A 16,007-nucleotide genomic window follows, 5' to 3' on the forward strand; every position below is an offset into this window, starting at 1 on the left:
AAAATAAGTAAATTTCAGACTCCTATTAGCGTATCCAGGTCTTTCACCCATTGCTTAATGGTCTTAATCAAATGAGATCAGCATGATTTCCTGTAACTTTGCAATACATTCAGGTGATTGTCACCGGTTCAGCAGTAATAAAAAAGCAAATTCTGCAGCCCGGATCCTATATGTTGTCTGCTGGCAGACAACACTTCTGCTAGCAGAAAGGGGACAGCCGGTTCCCTCCTCCCATTGCAGACCCTCCTCACTTTACACCATTATTCTGTTCCTGATGTTCCATCACACACACCCTGGTCCAGAGCATGATTTCAGGGTATAAAGTAGGTTGTACTGGTTGGGTGGGGGATTAGAAAATTTGCTTCAGCTCATGATAAAGAGGATCCAATCTTTCTCTACCTGCTGCTATCAGATACCTACTTAATGACACTTTGCTCTCAAAGCTTCCCCCACCCCCACCCACGTACTGATCTCAGACAGAAGCAAGTGGGAGAGTTTCCAACGTACACAAAAGGAAGAGGGAAAACATGGGACGGGGGCCAAAGATTAGCCATCTGGGTCAAGAAAAATGCCATTTGGACGAGGCAAACTGAAAACCTCCAACGTCCAAGCCTCCACAGTGCTGCCCCTATTTTATATGTTGAACTTTATAACACAGAGGGTTGCCAGGTCCCTCTTCACCACCACTGGGAGGTTTTTGGGGCGGGGCCTGAGAAGGGCGGGGTTTGGGGAGGGACTTCAATGCCATAGAGGCCAGTTGCCAAAGCGGCCATTTTCTCCAGGTGAACTGATCTCTATCGGCTGGAGATCAGTTGTAATAGCAGGAGATCTCCAGCTAGTACCTGGAGGTTGGCAACACTAATAACACATAAAACGTCAACTTCAGAGTCAGAGGCTAGTCTTGCATTACAGCCTACAAGTCAGTTATGCAGGTCTGATAAGCAGAATGTTTATCCTTAAACAGGAAACATTTGGCACAGGACCAAAAATAATTGGACTTTGTTTCTGACGGGCTTAGAACTGCTACTGTAATACAATTATTAATATATCCAATCTAAATTTTCTAGTAACAAAAAATACATAGATTGTTCCAGCCTACTCCTTAAAACTGAGCTGTGTTTATAAACAAACAAACAAACATTTTCTTCTTGTTTGGAAAGTTGAATTGTTAACTTTTTTTAAAAAATCCCCAATAGCTTATAACCATGTTCAAGTGGATGCTCCAGTCCTCATTGCTGGGACTCTGACTTCAGCCTGCCTTACTCATCTGTAAATTATCTTAATACAGCAGAAACCTAAAGATTTGCCCTTGGGAAGCACCACTACAACTGTAGATAGCACATGCTTGAAACTGATCCTCTCTAAAGGCCCTGGACAGAGGAGCTTGGAAGGAGCTCAAGGATAATCAACGTGCATTCTAAAACATGGATTAAGACTCGAGAAAACAACAAAACACAGGGGAAGGGGAACAGCACAAGCATGCACATCGCACAATCCTTAACAACTCCCTGTTACAGCCCTGCCTTTAATTACAGTAATTAAAGTATCCACCCATCAGCATTTTTAAACAAGAGGTGGACAAGAGCATTCAAGCAAAATAGGCATGGGAATCTTTTAACATCTTTTCCTAGGCTGAAGTGGATACGGCTGCAGCAGACCAAAGAGTGGATTGATTTGGGGTGCCTTCAAAAAGGCCTGATTTTCAGAAGAGTAATTCTCAGCACTTTCTGCAAAAAAGAAAAGGAAAAGAAAAAAGCCCAGCCCTGTAGCAAATTGAACCAAGCAGCCAAATGATTAGTCATTTTGAAAAATTGTAGATTTGGCATTAAATTGATCCAGTGCAGTGAAGCAGTAAGAATATGTATTTCAACTCATTAGTGAAGAGGGATGGAGAAGAAACTTGCATAGTGCTTCCTCCTTGTCAGATATACAAACCCCACCTTAACCACATACATTAAAAAGGATGACTACATAAAGTCACACCAGATGGTTGTTAGTGGAGAAAATGTAGTGAATTTTTACTGGAAAGAATTACGCTGGGATATTGTGATAATGAAGAAAGGTCATCACATAATGGCAAAGGCTGCAGCTGCAGATGAAGTCCTTGTGCCTAGGCTGAAACACAGAATCAGACCAGGGCAGATTCCTTAGGCCTCAGATTACATTTCAGTAGCTTGTTCCTTTTGTAGAAGTGACCCAGAGACAGACTAACAAGCACTCTGGACAATACCACTCCAGGATGTCTGGAAAGAAGTATTTAGTAAGAACTCCCTCTGAAGGGTCAATACAGCAGTGCTCACAAACAGTATGTTACAGATCCTCTCCCATCCCCAAACCCTTCCACTGACTTTCAAGGACAACTCCATGTGAAAACAGAGAGAACTTGGGTTCCTCCAACTTGGGCTCTGATGCATTTAAGGAAGGGTCCACATTATCTTGAAGGTCTGGTGAAGATGCCCTTTTAAAGTGCCCGGCCTCCATCGCTGAAGATGTGCAGAATAAGGAAAAACACATTCCTGGAAATTCCGGCTACATCATCCTTATCTCTTCTGTACTCTGCTTCCTTATCTTTGATTGGTAGTTTCCTCATACTGAAACTGGCTTCTTTCTCCAGCATTTTTAGCTGGCGGATCCATCACAAACAACAGTAGGCTCTGATCCCATAGAATTAAAACTTGTTGTCCAATACTCCATGTTTGCAAAGCCTTCAGAGTGGGAAAGGCAAAGATACTGCATGAGTCTAGAATTACTTTTAAAATTGCAACACACTTGGTAAGCTATCCTCTCTGTGAATTACTGTCTCAAAATGTTTATTTACATGGTTTGACTTCAGTGTGTCAGTTTTTCCCATGGTAATGACCGACCCTAAAAACAGTACAGTCTTTTTAAAAGAACCCCGATTACCCTTTTAGGCCTATATTCTAGGAAACAGAAAACAGAAGTATTCTCAAAAACGAACCCTGCACTACCATATAACATGGAACTGTAAAGATTAACAAATGTGTTGTGACGTACCAGTCCTTTTCTTCTTTTCAGTGTCCTAAACCTTTACCAGCAATTAATCCATTGGTACTTCACGAGTTTACTATGACAGGAACTTTCCTAGGTGAGAACCTACTTCGTTAGATGAAATGTGGCATTGCCTTACAAAAGGTCACAAATCCAAATACAAACAGTTCAAACCCAACCAGGCATGTGTATATGTAGTAAATTCTATACCCAATTACTCAAACATCTGGTATAATAGGTTCTTGTTGTAATACTGGTTAGTATAATAAGGTTGATACCTGCACACATAGTATTTGAGAGACTTATACTAACCAGTATTACAACAAGAACCTATTATGCCAGATGTTTGAGTAATTGGGTATAGAATTTACAACATACCATTTACACATGCCTGGTTGGGTTTGAACTGTTTGTATTTGGATTTGTATTCATTAATGTATTTTTGTAAATGTGTGCAGGTTTAACAAAGGGTTTAAATTAACCACTGATGAAGGCCCCATAGGCCGAAACGTGTTTGGTATGTGGTTACAGTTATCAACCTCAGGAAATGCCATTGTGCTATTTTAATGCTTTTAAATAATTTTAACTTTTATATAGTGCTTCCAATAAATTATACTTTCAGTATTTATACATAGACTTATATATATTTCTTTTCACCCAACCTTGGGTACCCAGCTTTTGTTTTTAGGTTGGGTTCTATTCCCCTCCTTTTTTTCTTCCATTACAAAAGGTCACACCATAAGACATGTGTTAATCTTCAAGGTGCCATAGAGTCTCTGCCACATTTGTCCCAACAGGGTAACACAGCTGTTTCCAGAATGAAACCTGCTTAAGCAAGAGTAGTTTTCTGTTCATTTTTCAGTTGTACATCTCTGCTTTCAAGTGTGGCAACGAACAGTACAGTGGTTAATCAAAGAGAGGATGCCACGAACGCTGGCATAGAAAGATTCTGCCATACATCATACCCTTTGTTTAAAGAGTTTGCCTCTTTGACTGCTGCAGCAAACTAAGCTGATGCCTTTCAGCAAGCTTCCCACAATGGCCAAGGCATCATTCCAGAGCGCCAATTTAGACCATATTGTGTACACAGAGTTCATGTTTTTCCCAACAGACAGGGCGTGGAATACATTTTCTTCTCTATTGCATAATGACACTTAGAACATTTAGCTGGGCACAATTACCATGTGCTGTAGCCATGGCTTGGCTTTTTCCCTAGTGCAATGGGTACAATGTGCAGCACTGAAAGGGTTCAGAACACTATGGACCACCCCTATGATGTGGGGACGGGAAGGGAAGGTGATTGTAAGACGGTTTGATTTTTCCTTAAGTGGTAAGAGAAAGTCGGCATAACAAAACCAACTCTTCTGCTGCTGCTGCTGTGGTACAACATCATCAAGGGCCGCAGGTCAGTACTCACCAACATCCCCGGCTTCCAGATCCACCACCAGCATCTGGCAATGCTCTCTGCACAATGACGAAGGAATGGCATTTAAAGTAAGCCGACCACTTCCAACCACAAAAGTGCTCTGCAACCTGTAGGTCTGAAAAATATATGGAAGGAACTTCTGTTATCCCCTGTCCCTTTAGTTTCATGGGAAAGCAAGAGCAATAAAGAAGCAATAAAGCAAAGATACAAGAGCAGTGTTTACTATCGGACTGATCATTATCAAAAGTCAGCCAGAACAGTCAAAGAGCCCCATAACCACCATCTAAGGATCTTGTCATTTTAAAGCCCTAAACATTTTAAAGCCTCTCCCGACACAACCCCCAGAGAGCTTTATGCTCATCTGGTAACAACTCTTTGGTGATCCCTGGTCCCAAATTCATCCAGCTGTCCTCAACCAGGGCCAGAGCCTTTTCGGCACTGGCACTGGCCTGGAGGAACTGTCTAGTGTGACTCATGCCCAGAGGGGCTTGGTTCAGTTTTGCAGGGCTTGTAAGATGGAGATTTTTCACCAGGACTATGGTTGATGGCAGCGGCAGTTTTAAATGCTAGCTGGCCTTCCCCCCTTCCCTCCCTTCTTCCTTTCCCTTTTTCCTGGTTCCTCCTCCCTTTGTTTCTCTCCCTTTTTTCCTGCTGGACCTGTTACATGGCCTCCACCTTTTGATCTCCCCCTTATTGTGATTCTGTGGTCCAACATCACCATATAGTTGATAACTCCCCTTGTATGAGAGATTAATGCAGCAAATTATGTGTGGGGGAACAGCACTGTGCAGGTAAAGAGTGTGAAGTGTGAGAGAAATCTATGTTCTTTGTGGAAGTTATCAGCCTAAGTGGCAAGTGAGAAACAAGACTGTGTGCCTAGGTCTATTTAAGGAAATTTAGAGAAAGAACTGTACCTATCTGAAACCATTAAATTTATGAACTTTACTGAAACTGTTACACTGTTATACTTCTAAATAAACTCAATGTTTAAGAGAAAACAACTATTTTATTTAAAGTAAAGGGTCACCTTTTACCTCAGAGCCACCCCCAACCACTGACCATTCTGTCATTCTACCAAATATGACTAAGCAATCCTATCCTTTGGGTTCATCTAAGAAGTCTAAGGCAAGAGCCTTTTGGTAGTAGTCAGGGTGGGGGAAAAATCTATTATTTTTAAAACCAAATTTAAAAATCAGATTTTTAAAATTTAAATTGGGTTTTTGAATTTAAATTGGGTTTTTAAAAATAATATGCTTTTGGAGGAACTTAAGAAAAGCCTTGCTGGGTAGTTTTCTATTTAAGATACATTATAGTCCAAAGGTTATTAATCATGAAATAAGGATCAGTTTTTACCTATATAGCATATAGGTATAAATATTGTATATAAATATTGTATATAAATATTGTATATTCATACAATATTTTTTTTGGTAAATTAATTCCATTAATCCATTCACAATGTCATGCTCTTCCAGATGTTTTTGTAAGAATATTGGGGGGGGGGGTTCTATCTAGAAGATATCATCACAGATGCTTGGTTTTGCAGTTCTCAGAACTCTGAATTTGTGTCTGATAACATGCCTCTTCTTAACAGCAAAAATGTTATAAAATAATCATACAGAGTTGAGAAAAAGACCTTAATCCCATTGTTCCTTTGCAAATCGATGTACACAGACTCAACCTCTTACCTCTTAACTGCTAAATTTCAAGACGTTCAATGAATAGAAGATTGTTTGGAGTGGAACAGATCTGCGCAAGGAGCTAACTAGAAGGGGTGAGGGGCAAGCACTAAATATGAAAGTGAAACCTTTTGAGCAGAATACCCCACAAGTCTTGGAATCTTCATGTATATAGACTGAGGTTTATTATATTATTCTCTCCTGGAGGAGAAAATCTATAATAGCAGCAGGCCATAAAAGATAACCAGTTTCGGAATATTTTAATGATGTTCCTCTATCTATGGGTAAGGCAGGCATGCATGCAAAATGCAAACACTGCAACAAAGAAATGCAAGGCCTGTGGCCTGAATGAAGCTGGAGATAGATAATTATGAAATTATTGCAAGATGAACTATCTATGTATTTCTAATAGCATAACCAATCAGTAATTTTTATATAACTGTAAAACAAATCTGAAAATTTATTATTCTAAAAACAAAACCTTCATTTGGTTGTAAATATTAAGATTATACCAGCAAGAATAAGTCTTTATGAAGAAAACCATGATTTAAATTCAGTCTTACTGACTACTGATTTAAATTGAGATTTAAATCATGATTTAAATCTATTTGATGTAAATCAATCCCACCCTAGTGACCGTAAAAATAAGTAGGGAATCCTAAGAAAGTCAAAGAAGCAGCACAACACACATCATCTCAGAACATTACAGAAAGGTGCCTTTAAAAGTATTACATATAAGGGGTATCAAAAAAGAGCAAAATCTTACACAAGGCCTATGTAATATGTAATACTGGTCTTTTGCACAGGGACACATTTGACCTTATGTTCAGTAAGTAATATCCTGATGTCTCACTTTTGAGAATTCATAGGATATTTCTAGTCCTCTACATGCTGGAATGCTTGTGACCCAAAGGTGGACACTTGTCTTTAAACCACTCACCTTATCCTGAAGTTTTGTTTGTTGGATGAGAAAACAGCTTTTCAAGGAAATGGTGTTTGGGAACCCCAATGAAGAGAAGATGGGGAAAATCTTGTCTATAATCTGACTTTTATTCAGAGTTTTTTTCCTGTAGAGTACAGAAAGAATCATATCATACAATAAAATTTCTGCCCAGATCCAAGCTATTTTAAAAATCTCTATCTCTGGGCCAAGCAAGTGGTGACTCTGGACATCTGCAAGCAGGTTTCCCTCTTCCTCTTTTTAAAGGAAGCAGCCACCAAGGGACTGAATTCAGATTAGGATCATGACACCAGGGTGGGGTGGGGTACGGGGTTAACATTTCTTATGCCATTTCCCAACTTAATCCCCATCTCCCACCCCTGAACTACTATTTGTCCTGTGAGAGAGAAAGCACACAGGCCCACTTTGCAGGAGAAAAATAAAAATTAGTGCAGTACAATTTTACAGAGACTGGAACTCCTTGAACAAAATTCAGATCACATCTTCTCCCAAAAGAACAATGTGATCAAGGAAGCATATGGCTGATGCAACAATAACAATAATTTTGAAACCTCTTTGGGAAAAAACCATCAAGTTCAATTTATTAAATTATATCTTCAAGAAGGGAAATAAAGATCACCTTGTCCAATGTTAACAAAAACCGCATGGGGCTTGGGGATTCCCAGCCTATTCACCCTTCCAGGAAAAGGGAGGGTAGTGATACATTTTAGAAATCCCAGTGTGGGGACCTGTCATGATTCATAGTTTGATGTCCTGTACCCAAAACGTCCATCACAAGTTCAAGAAGTAAGAACAGCACGGAGTGATACAGAACATTGTATTCCACAAACGTGGCATGCCCAAATTCGACTTCAAGCATAAAATCTTGATGCTCCTGTATGCAAACAATTGCATTCTCTCTTCCAACCCAGTCATGAAAAGGGTGCCAACTGCAAGGCTCATCTACTTGCCAGTATACATGTGATGGGACATGGAAGGTGAGGGCTACATGAATCAGGGTCTTCTTCACAATGGTACCAAGATGATGTCCCTTCAAATGCCCAAGAAATTGCAGTGGTATTTTTGAGGGTGGGGGGGTTCTACATGATGTAGTTGTGTAGTGTTCCCTGTTCAGTGCAGTTTCCTAAATCTGCTTCAGTACAATCTTTCCAGGAAGAAAAACCTGGAGGTTTTTAAGCAGAAGCTAGATGGCCATCTGTCAGCAATGCTAATTCGATGAACTTAGGCAGTTCATGAAAGGGAGGGCATCTTGGCCATGTTCTGGGCACTGGGTGTGTGTGGGGGAGGTAGTTGTGAATTTCCTGCATTGTGCAGGGGGTTGGACTAGATGACCCTGGTGGTCCCTTCCAACTCTATGATTCTATGATTCTAAGATCATATTCAAAACAGGTTTAGGATTAGTGTGCATTAAAAGGTGCAAACTTCCATGCGGAAGCTCTGTTGTCACATTTGCATTTGCATTTGCAGCTGCAATGAGAACAAAATGGGGACTTGTTCCAGTGTGGAAACATCTCAGGAAAATTAATAACTACGCTCTTCAATAGTGTTGGTTTTCTGGTGCAGCTATGCTATAACTTTTTAAAAGTTTGCTTTTTTATTGTATTAATGTTGGTCACGTCATGGGTTCTTATGGTTCAGCCCTATATAACTAACCCTCTTTTGAAAAGATTAAGAATTAAACTGATAGCTCTGAAGAGACCAAACATAGTTTAATTAGAAGTTTCACATCTTTATTGCTGCCAAAGTGATCACTGCAAAGCCAGCTACAGTGCAGCAATCTCATCAACAGCAGCCTCTGCAATGATTTAAAGGTAAGTGACTATGTTGCCATCCCTGCCTTAAAAAAAAAAACAACTTAGCTCTGGATGACTAAAGCCTCCTTTGCTTGCACTTTCCCTCTTTCTCACACATACGCAGAGATTTGTAAACCACGATCTGCCTCAGTGCAGTGATTTAACTTAGGCTGTTCAGTCCCCAAAATTCAGTGCAAATAAATAACCTAGCCATTAAAATTTGGGGGTAGAGTGCTATACAGTATCGGGGGGGGGGGGGGGGCTACCAAACTCCATCCATAATGGGAGACTGGCCTGAATCCAAAAATCACCTGGAAACTGCTGAAGCAGGCCTTTACTAGGCCTCAGACATCACCAGTGACATCACCGGTGTGTACCAAGGCCTGCACAGTGTGGACTGCATCCTCCCTACTGTGCCTGGGAACGGGGGGGGGGGGGGGCGGGCGGCTGATTCACACTTTGCAGGGCAAAGGAGACCTCTCGGCCACAGTGTTAGCAATCTGGTGACCCAGGATTCTGCAGCTTCTGCAAAGGCAAAGCAAGGCCTCTCAGCTAGGGTTGCCAACTGCCAGGTAGTAGCAGGAGATCTCCTGCTAATTCAACTGATCTCCAGCCGATAGAGATCAGATCACCTGGAGAAAAATGGTCGCTTTGGCAATTGAACTCTATGGCATTGAAGTCCCTCCCCTCCCTAAACCCCGCCCTCTTCAGGCTCCACCCCCCAAATCTCCCACCGGTTGCGAAGAGGGACCTGGCAACCCTACTCTCAGCATGGGTCCCTCTCCAGAATCAGGTGGAAACCACAACAGTTTTAATGAGCCCTCCCAACCCATTCCTATATATGCCAAATTACAAGCTTTGCTGAAGCAGATTTGGGTCAAGATGGACCAGGGGCAATAAAAATAACTCCACTCTGTTTTCTCCCCATTTCCCCCAGACTTTTGGAAGATCACTGTGTGTCCCTCAGCTAGGCATACAGTCAGATTAGTTCTAGAAAAGGGCAGGATATAACTTCAGAACTCCACTCACACTCACCGCAAAAAGTGAAATGGAAGACCCTGCCCTGGACGGCTGCTCCCCGCTTCAGCTGAATCTTCATGTACCACAAAATTTATCAGATCAGGGTACAGGGACTGAAAATGTTTCATTTCATCGTAAGACCGATATTGTCCTGTCTTGTGAGAAAGAGAGTAGATCATATTTATACTAGCAACCTTTTCCCACAAGACTAAGGAATATATCACTCTCTGTCATACATAAAACACTATAAAAGTTACCTTAATGATGAGAGGTTGTGACTGCAGGAGATGTTCTGATAGCTGTCCTAGGTCAGCTGCTGCCCCAAAATTTTTCATGGAACAGCAGCAAGAGCAATTGGTGGTTAGAGAAACATTCCATCTACAATCTAGGCTCCACCAGTCTTGACATTCTTTGAAGGGAAAAGACATAAAAGGTTTGTGAACTCTAGGATTTCACTTAAGCAAACAGTAACGGGTTCCAAACGCTATACTTGTCATCGCTAAGCCTGCTGTGAAATATTATGACATTACAAATCGCTTCCAAGGCTAATTCACGGATCAAGAATCTTTAAGCTTGATATGGAAAAAAAAATGGACAGGAGCCATGTGATGAATCTCAGACAGAGAGCACAGTACAAACACCTCCAAGTGGCAATGCGTTGTGCTGCTCTTGGATCTTTGAAGTATGGCAATATTGGGTACAGGATGCAAGTAAAAGATGTCACATTTTTTATTAATCAAATACATTGAGTGAACAAGAAAGGATGTGATACAGTGTGTAACCCGTATCTGAGAATCAGGACTGCAGTTCCTAATCAATTTAATCGGAACAAGGAGTGACAGCAATATCTCAGCTTTATTAAATTCATCAATAATTTTTAACCCTCCCCTGGAGAATCCACCACTTTGATTATAGAGAAGTTTACCTTGAAGCCTTCCATCACTACACCAAAAATAAAACAAAGTTTCCCTTACCTGTAACTTGTTCGTCGAGTTGTCTTCTGTGCAGGCACACATTGGGACTGTGCACGTGCAGGCCGGCCATCGGAAGGATTTTAATAGCTTCTAGGTACTAGATAGGGGGTGCCGCGTCTTCTGCACATGCATCAACTTTCCCGCCAAAGCGATGCAATGTCAGAGGGCGGCGCCCCCTTTCCCTCAGTTCTTTAATCTGCCAGCTGCCTGAACTCCTGAAAGATAATAATACAAACAGAGCTCATAGTGGGGCAGGAGGGAGGGATGTGTGCCTGCACAGAAGATAACTCGACGAACAAAAGTTACAGGTAAGTGAAACTTTGTTTTTGTCTTCGGTCTTCTGTGCAGTCCCACATTGGGAGATTAGGTAGCTACTCATTGTTGGAGGAGGGTATGAGCTCCTAGTCAAACAAAGAATGTAAGACTGCCCTCCCAACATCTGTGTCCCTTCTAGATTCTGCATCTACGGCATAATGGCAAATGAAGGTGTCTGGAGAAGACCACGTCAACGCTCTGCAGATGTCAGCCAACGGAACACCTCCTTGTAGCACTGCAGAAGTGGAATGTGCCCTGGTTGAATGGGCTCGCAGGGATCCCGGACAGTCGATACCGGCTTGATGATAACAAAACCTAATGGTCTGGACAATCCATCTAGAAATAGACTGGGAAGAAACCTGATGACCCTTCTTGGGTCCAGCGAAACAGACAAATAATGACTTACATTTTCTCACATTTCTAGTACGCTGTAAATAATAAAGTAAATCTCTTTTTAAATACAGCGAGTGAAGGGACCTTTCTGCTTCTGACTGGGGATTAGGAAAGAAAACAGGTAATGATACAGACTGCGCTAGATGAAACTTAGACACAACTTTAGGCAAAAACATATAACTTGGTTTAAGAACCACCCTATTAGGATAGAATTGCAAAAACGGAGGAACTGAACTCAAGGCTGCCAATTCTCCAACCTGTTTAGCTGATGTGACAGCCACCAGAAAACAAACTTTATGAGACAAGTGAGCCACAGAAGCCATGTTTAATGGCTCAAAGGGAGGTAACATTAACTGTGATAATACCAGGGATAAAGACCATTGGGAAACAGGTCTGCCCACAGCAGGGTAAAGTTTATATAATCCCTTCATAAACATCTTAGAGGTGTGATGCGACAACACAGAAAAACCATCAACCCAAACATGAAACGCAGACACAGCTGCCAAGTGAACTTTTACAGAAGAAACACTAAGACCACCATCCCGGAGCGTTAATAAGTATTCTAACACAGTTGGTAAGGGACATGATTGAGGAGAAAAACCCCGTTCAATCGACCATTTAGAAAATCACTCCCACTTAGCTGCATATGAGGTCCTAGTAGATTGTTTCCTACTATTAAGGACCACTGCAAGGACTCTATCAGAGAGATTCAACCCTGGGGAAATAACAGCCAGGCTGACAGGCGTAATTTGTGAGGCTCCAGGTGAAAAACTAACCCTGCTCTTAACAGGTCTGATGTAATGGGAAACCAAATGAGTCTGTCCCCTGCCAGACGCTGCAGGAGGGAGAACCAAACTTGTCTCAGCCAAAAGGGGGCAATTAGGATGCAATGTGTCCGAGACTTGTGGATCTTGTCCAAGACCTTCACTATCAAGGGTAGTGGCGGGAAGGCATAGTGAAGGCCTTTGTCCCAGGGAATCAGAAATGCGTCTCCCATGGAGTTGGGATCGAGTCCTGCCCTAGAGCAAAAAAGCGGGGCTTTGGTATTTTCCGATGTTGCGAACAAGTCTATTGCAGGAAAACCCCACTCTTGAAACATTGGGAGCAGGTAATCCCAACTGAGGGACCACTCATGTCTTGGCAGGAACACCCTGCTTAATGTATCGGCCAAAGAATTCTTCACACCGGCTATATGAATTGCACGTAGAGACACAATGTTGAGTATTGCCCACTTCCAGATTCTGGTTGCTTCTCAGCAGAGTGACATGGACACCGTACCTCCCTGCCTGTTTTAAGTAGTGCATCGCAGTTGTATTGTCTGTCTGAACGAGCACTCTTTCGTTGTGTAGCAAATCAGCAAATGAAATGAGAGCATAACGGATAGCACGTAGCTCCAAAAAATTAATATGAAATGAGCATTCAGTAGAGGATCATACCCCTTGTGCAGAAGAGCCTTCACAATGTGCACCCCAACCCAAATTGGATGCATCAGATGTCACTACAATAGAATGAGAGAAAACACTAAAGGGCACTCCCTGACCCAAATTATCATCAGACCTCCACCAACTGAGAGATTTCAACACCAACCTAGGCACAGAAATTTTCTTAGACTGTGGTTCTGTTATCAGATTGTATGATCTGACAAACCAATTCTGAAGTGGCTTCATGTTCAACCTAGCGAAGGGGACTACTGTAGTAGTCAAAGCCATCTGGCCCAGGAGTATTTGAATGTAATGAGCAGAACGGAAGTGTACTGCTTGCACCCCAGCCACCAACTGCTTGAGTTGTGCCTGGCGGTCTCCGGGCAAAAAATTTCTACCTTGTAAGGCATCTAATAGCATACCCACAAACTGTACGGATGGTGAGGGCGTTAGTACAGATTTTTAAAAATTAACCCTCAATCCCAAATTCTCTAGCAAACGAAGGGTCAAGTCCTTATGAGCCATAAGCTCCTCCCGTGTGGGGGCAGTGAGCAACCAATCATTTACGTACGGGAAGATTGTGCACCCCTGAGTACGTAGGTAGGATACCACTACAGCCATACATTTGGTGAATACATGGGGGGCTGTAGACAACCCAAAGAGAAGAACTCGATATTGATAGACACTGCCCCCTGCTTCAAAGCGGAGGAATTTTCTATGACCAAGATAGATGGACAGGTGAAAATAAGCATCCTTGAGATCGATCACGATGAAATACCAACCAATCTTTAATAAACTTAACACATTGTGCAATGTAACCATCCAAAACTTCTGAGTAAACAAAAACTTGTTCAACTGGCATAAATCAAGAATGAGTCTAAGACCCCCATCTTTCTTTGGGACTGCGAACAGTCTAGAGTAAAAACCGGGGTCCAAAGCATTTATCAACCGCTCCCTTCTGGACCAACTCAGCCAGAGCTTGCACTAAGCTGGGGACAGTAGGGGAAGATCCCTGGGGAGGGGAACCAACCCGGGGCTTACATACAAACTCTAAACAGTAACCATACTGTATGAACCCAGGTATCAGTAGTGATTCCCTCCCAAGCCTGCAAGTAAGGGGCCAACCTATCACCAAACTTAACTGCCCCTGGCAGGCTAACTTCCCCCAGTCAGAAGGTGGGTTTTGTGCCTTGCTTTTGAGGAGACTGTGAACACTGCTGGTTAGCACGGTTCCTGGCAGGTCTGCGTCTATTCGAGGGTTGGAACCCTTGATAAGGACGGTGTTGCTGCTGCTGCCTGTAGGTCATTGAAGAACCTTCTTTCTGGAACCAGTTCTGGTGGTAGCGCTCTTTGAATGGGAAGCGATGCTTATAATATGGTACCGAAAGGGGGGGGGCAGTAACACCCATGTACCTTACCATTTGCTTTTGTTTTCGTAGATGTTCCAGCGTGTCATCAGTGGATGTAGCAAAGAGGGTCTGAACGTCAAAAGGTAAGTCCTCAACCTTATGTTTAGTTTCAAGCGGCAGATTAGTTGAGTGTAACCAAGCAAAATGGCGTAAGAAGATCGCAGCCACCATCCCTCTAGTGGAGCAGTCTGCAGCATGTCTACCCGCATTCATTTGGTGTTTGGCTAACTTGGAGCCCTCAGATGCCACCACCTTGGCCAAGGATTTCTCCTCTTCAGGTAAGTGCTCAATAAAGGCAGACATCCTATTCCATAGAAAGAGTTGATAGGCTGCCATGATAGCTTGGTAATTACCAATACGGAATCCTAGGGCGTCAGCCGAGTATCCCTTTCTACTGAGGGGATCAATCTTACCACTGTCCTTATCTACAGGAGCAGAGTGACCACCCTGATGGTGCTTGGACTGGACCTCAGCAGCGATTAAAGAAGATGGAGCAGGGTGAGAAAACAAAAACTCACAATCAGCAGGTTGCACTCTGTAAAGGTTCTCAACCTTTCAAGCAGTACATGGGACTGATGAAGGCTTCTCCCAGATCTTTTTAGCCATGTCCATAAAATCAGATAAAATTGGAGAGGCAATTGTGACCGGGGATTCCGAGTACAAGGCTGACAATATTTTCTCTTTTGGTTTAGGATTAGACAGTTGGATAGCTATTTCCAACAATTTGGCCATTCTCATCATCTGTTCTGAGAAAGAACGAGTATCATCAGTAGGGGAAGATGAAGAGGAGTCATCCACATCATCAACTGGTGAGGGATCGGATGGGGCCTCAGAACCCAGCTCCGAATAGTAAGTTTGAGAGCCATGCTCGGATTCTGTATCACTGTCCTGAGCAGAAAAATGAGCCTCCTTGTGGGGTTGAGATGAAGGTTGGCCAGTAGTTTGATAGGGCATAGAAGACCAAGGAGCAGGTTGTACTTGAGGAAGGAACCCCGGTGGATATATTCCATGATTAGGCCATTGTGGTTGTTGTGGTTGAGAAGGCCATTGTGGACCCCACCACGGTTATGGTGCATGGAACTGTTGAGTCGGAACCGAGGGCCCCGGCACTGAAGAGGAGGGGGCCAATTGGGTCGGAACTGAAGGATCAGACAGTTTAATCTGAAGGCAATCCCCTATAGATAAATCGGGGAGATCCAGCTCTGATTCAGAATCGAGGCCAATAATGGGCAAAGGCGTACGCGGAGGAGGGGGGTGTACAAAGCCTCTCAACAATCACCGGCTCGGTAAGTGTCGGATCCGACAGTTTCGAAACCGAGTGCTTAGTACTTTTAGCACTGATCTTTTTCTCATGGTGGCTCTCTAGGTGCTTAGTTTTAGCCTTCACTTTCTTGTGCACCGGTTCCAAGGAAGCTCTCTTTTCTTTAGAACCTGGCGAAGTAGAGCGCTTCTTTCTCGAGTCCGAGGTCGGATCCGACTGTATGGAACGGACGGAGTCGGACCGGGGGGCATGCTCCCGCGCGACCGATTGTGACGGAGTCGGCAAATCGGAGCAAGCCAAGGCTTTCTTATAGAGGGCAGCCTGTAAAAGTGCAGCCCTGTTAGAT

At 42.9% G+C, this 16,007-nt stretch overlaps 1 protein-coding gene across 1 annotated transcript in view; it reads right to left on the minus strand.

Annotated features, from left to right (window-relative positions):
* Window positions 1–2,619: 2,619 nt before the first annotated feature.
* Window positions 2,620–16,007, minus strand: part of C2H6orf89 (chromosome 2 C6orf89 homolog) — a 33,115-nt gene continuing 19,727 nt past the window's right edge. The window contains exons 3-7 of the mRNA XM_056845390.1: window positions 10,146–10,297; window positions 9,904–10,043; window positions 7,055–7,181; window positions 4,427–4,550; window positions 2,620–2,705 (exon numbers count right to left, since the gene is read on the minus strand). Of these exons, the coding sequence (XP_056701368.1) occupies window positions 2,620–2,705; window positions 4,427–4,550; window positions 7,055–7,181; window positions 9,904–10,043; window positions 10,146–10,297 (629 nt within the window). The remainder of the gene's footprint in view (window positions 2,706–4,426; window positions 4,551–7,054; window positions 7,182–9,903; window positions 10,044–10,145; window positions 10,298–16,007) is intronic.

Source organism: Euleptes europaea, chromosome 2 (genome assembly GCF_029931775.1).
Source record: "Euleptes europaea isolate rEulEur1 chromosome 2, rEulEur1.hap1, whole genome shotgun sequence".
NCBI classification, from domain to species: domain Eukaryota; kingdom Metazoa; phylum Chordata; class Lepidosauria; order Squamata; family Sphaerodactylidae; genus Euleptes; species Euleptes europaea.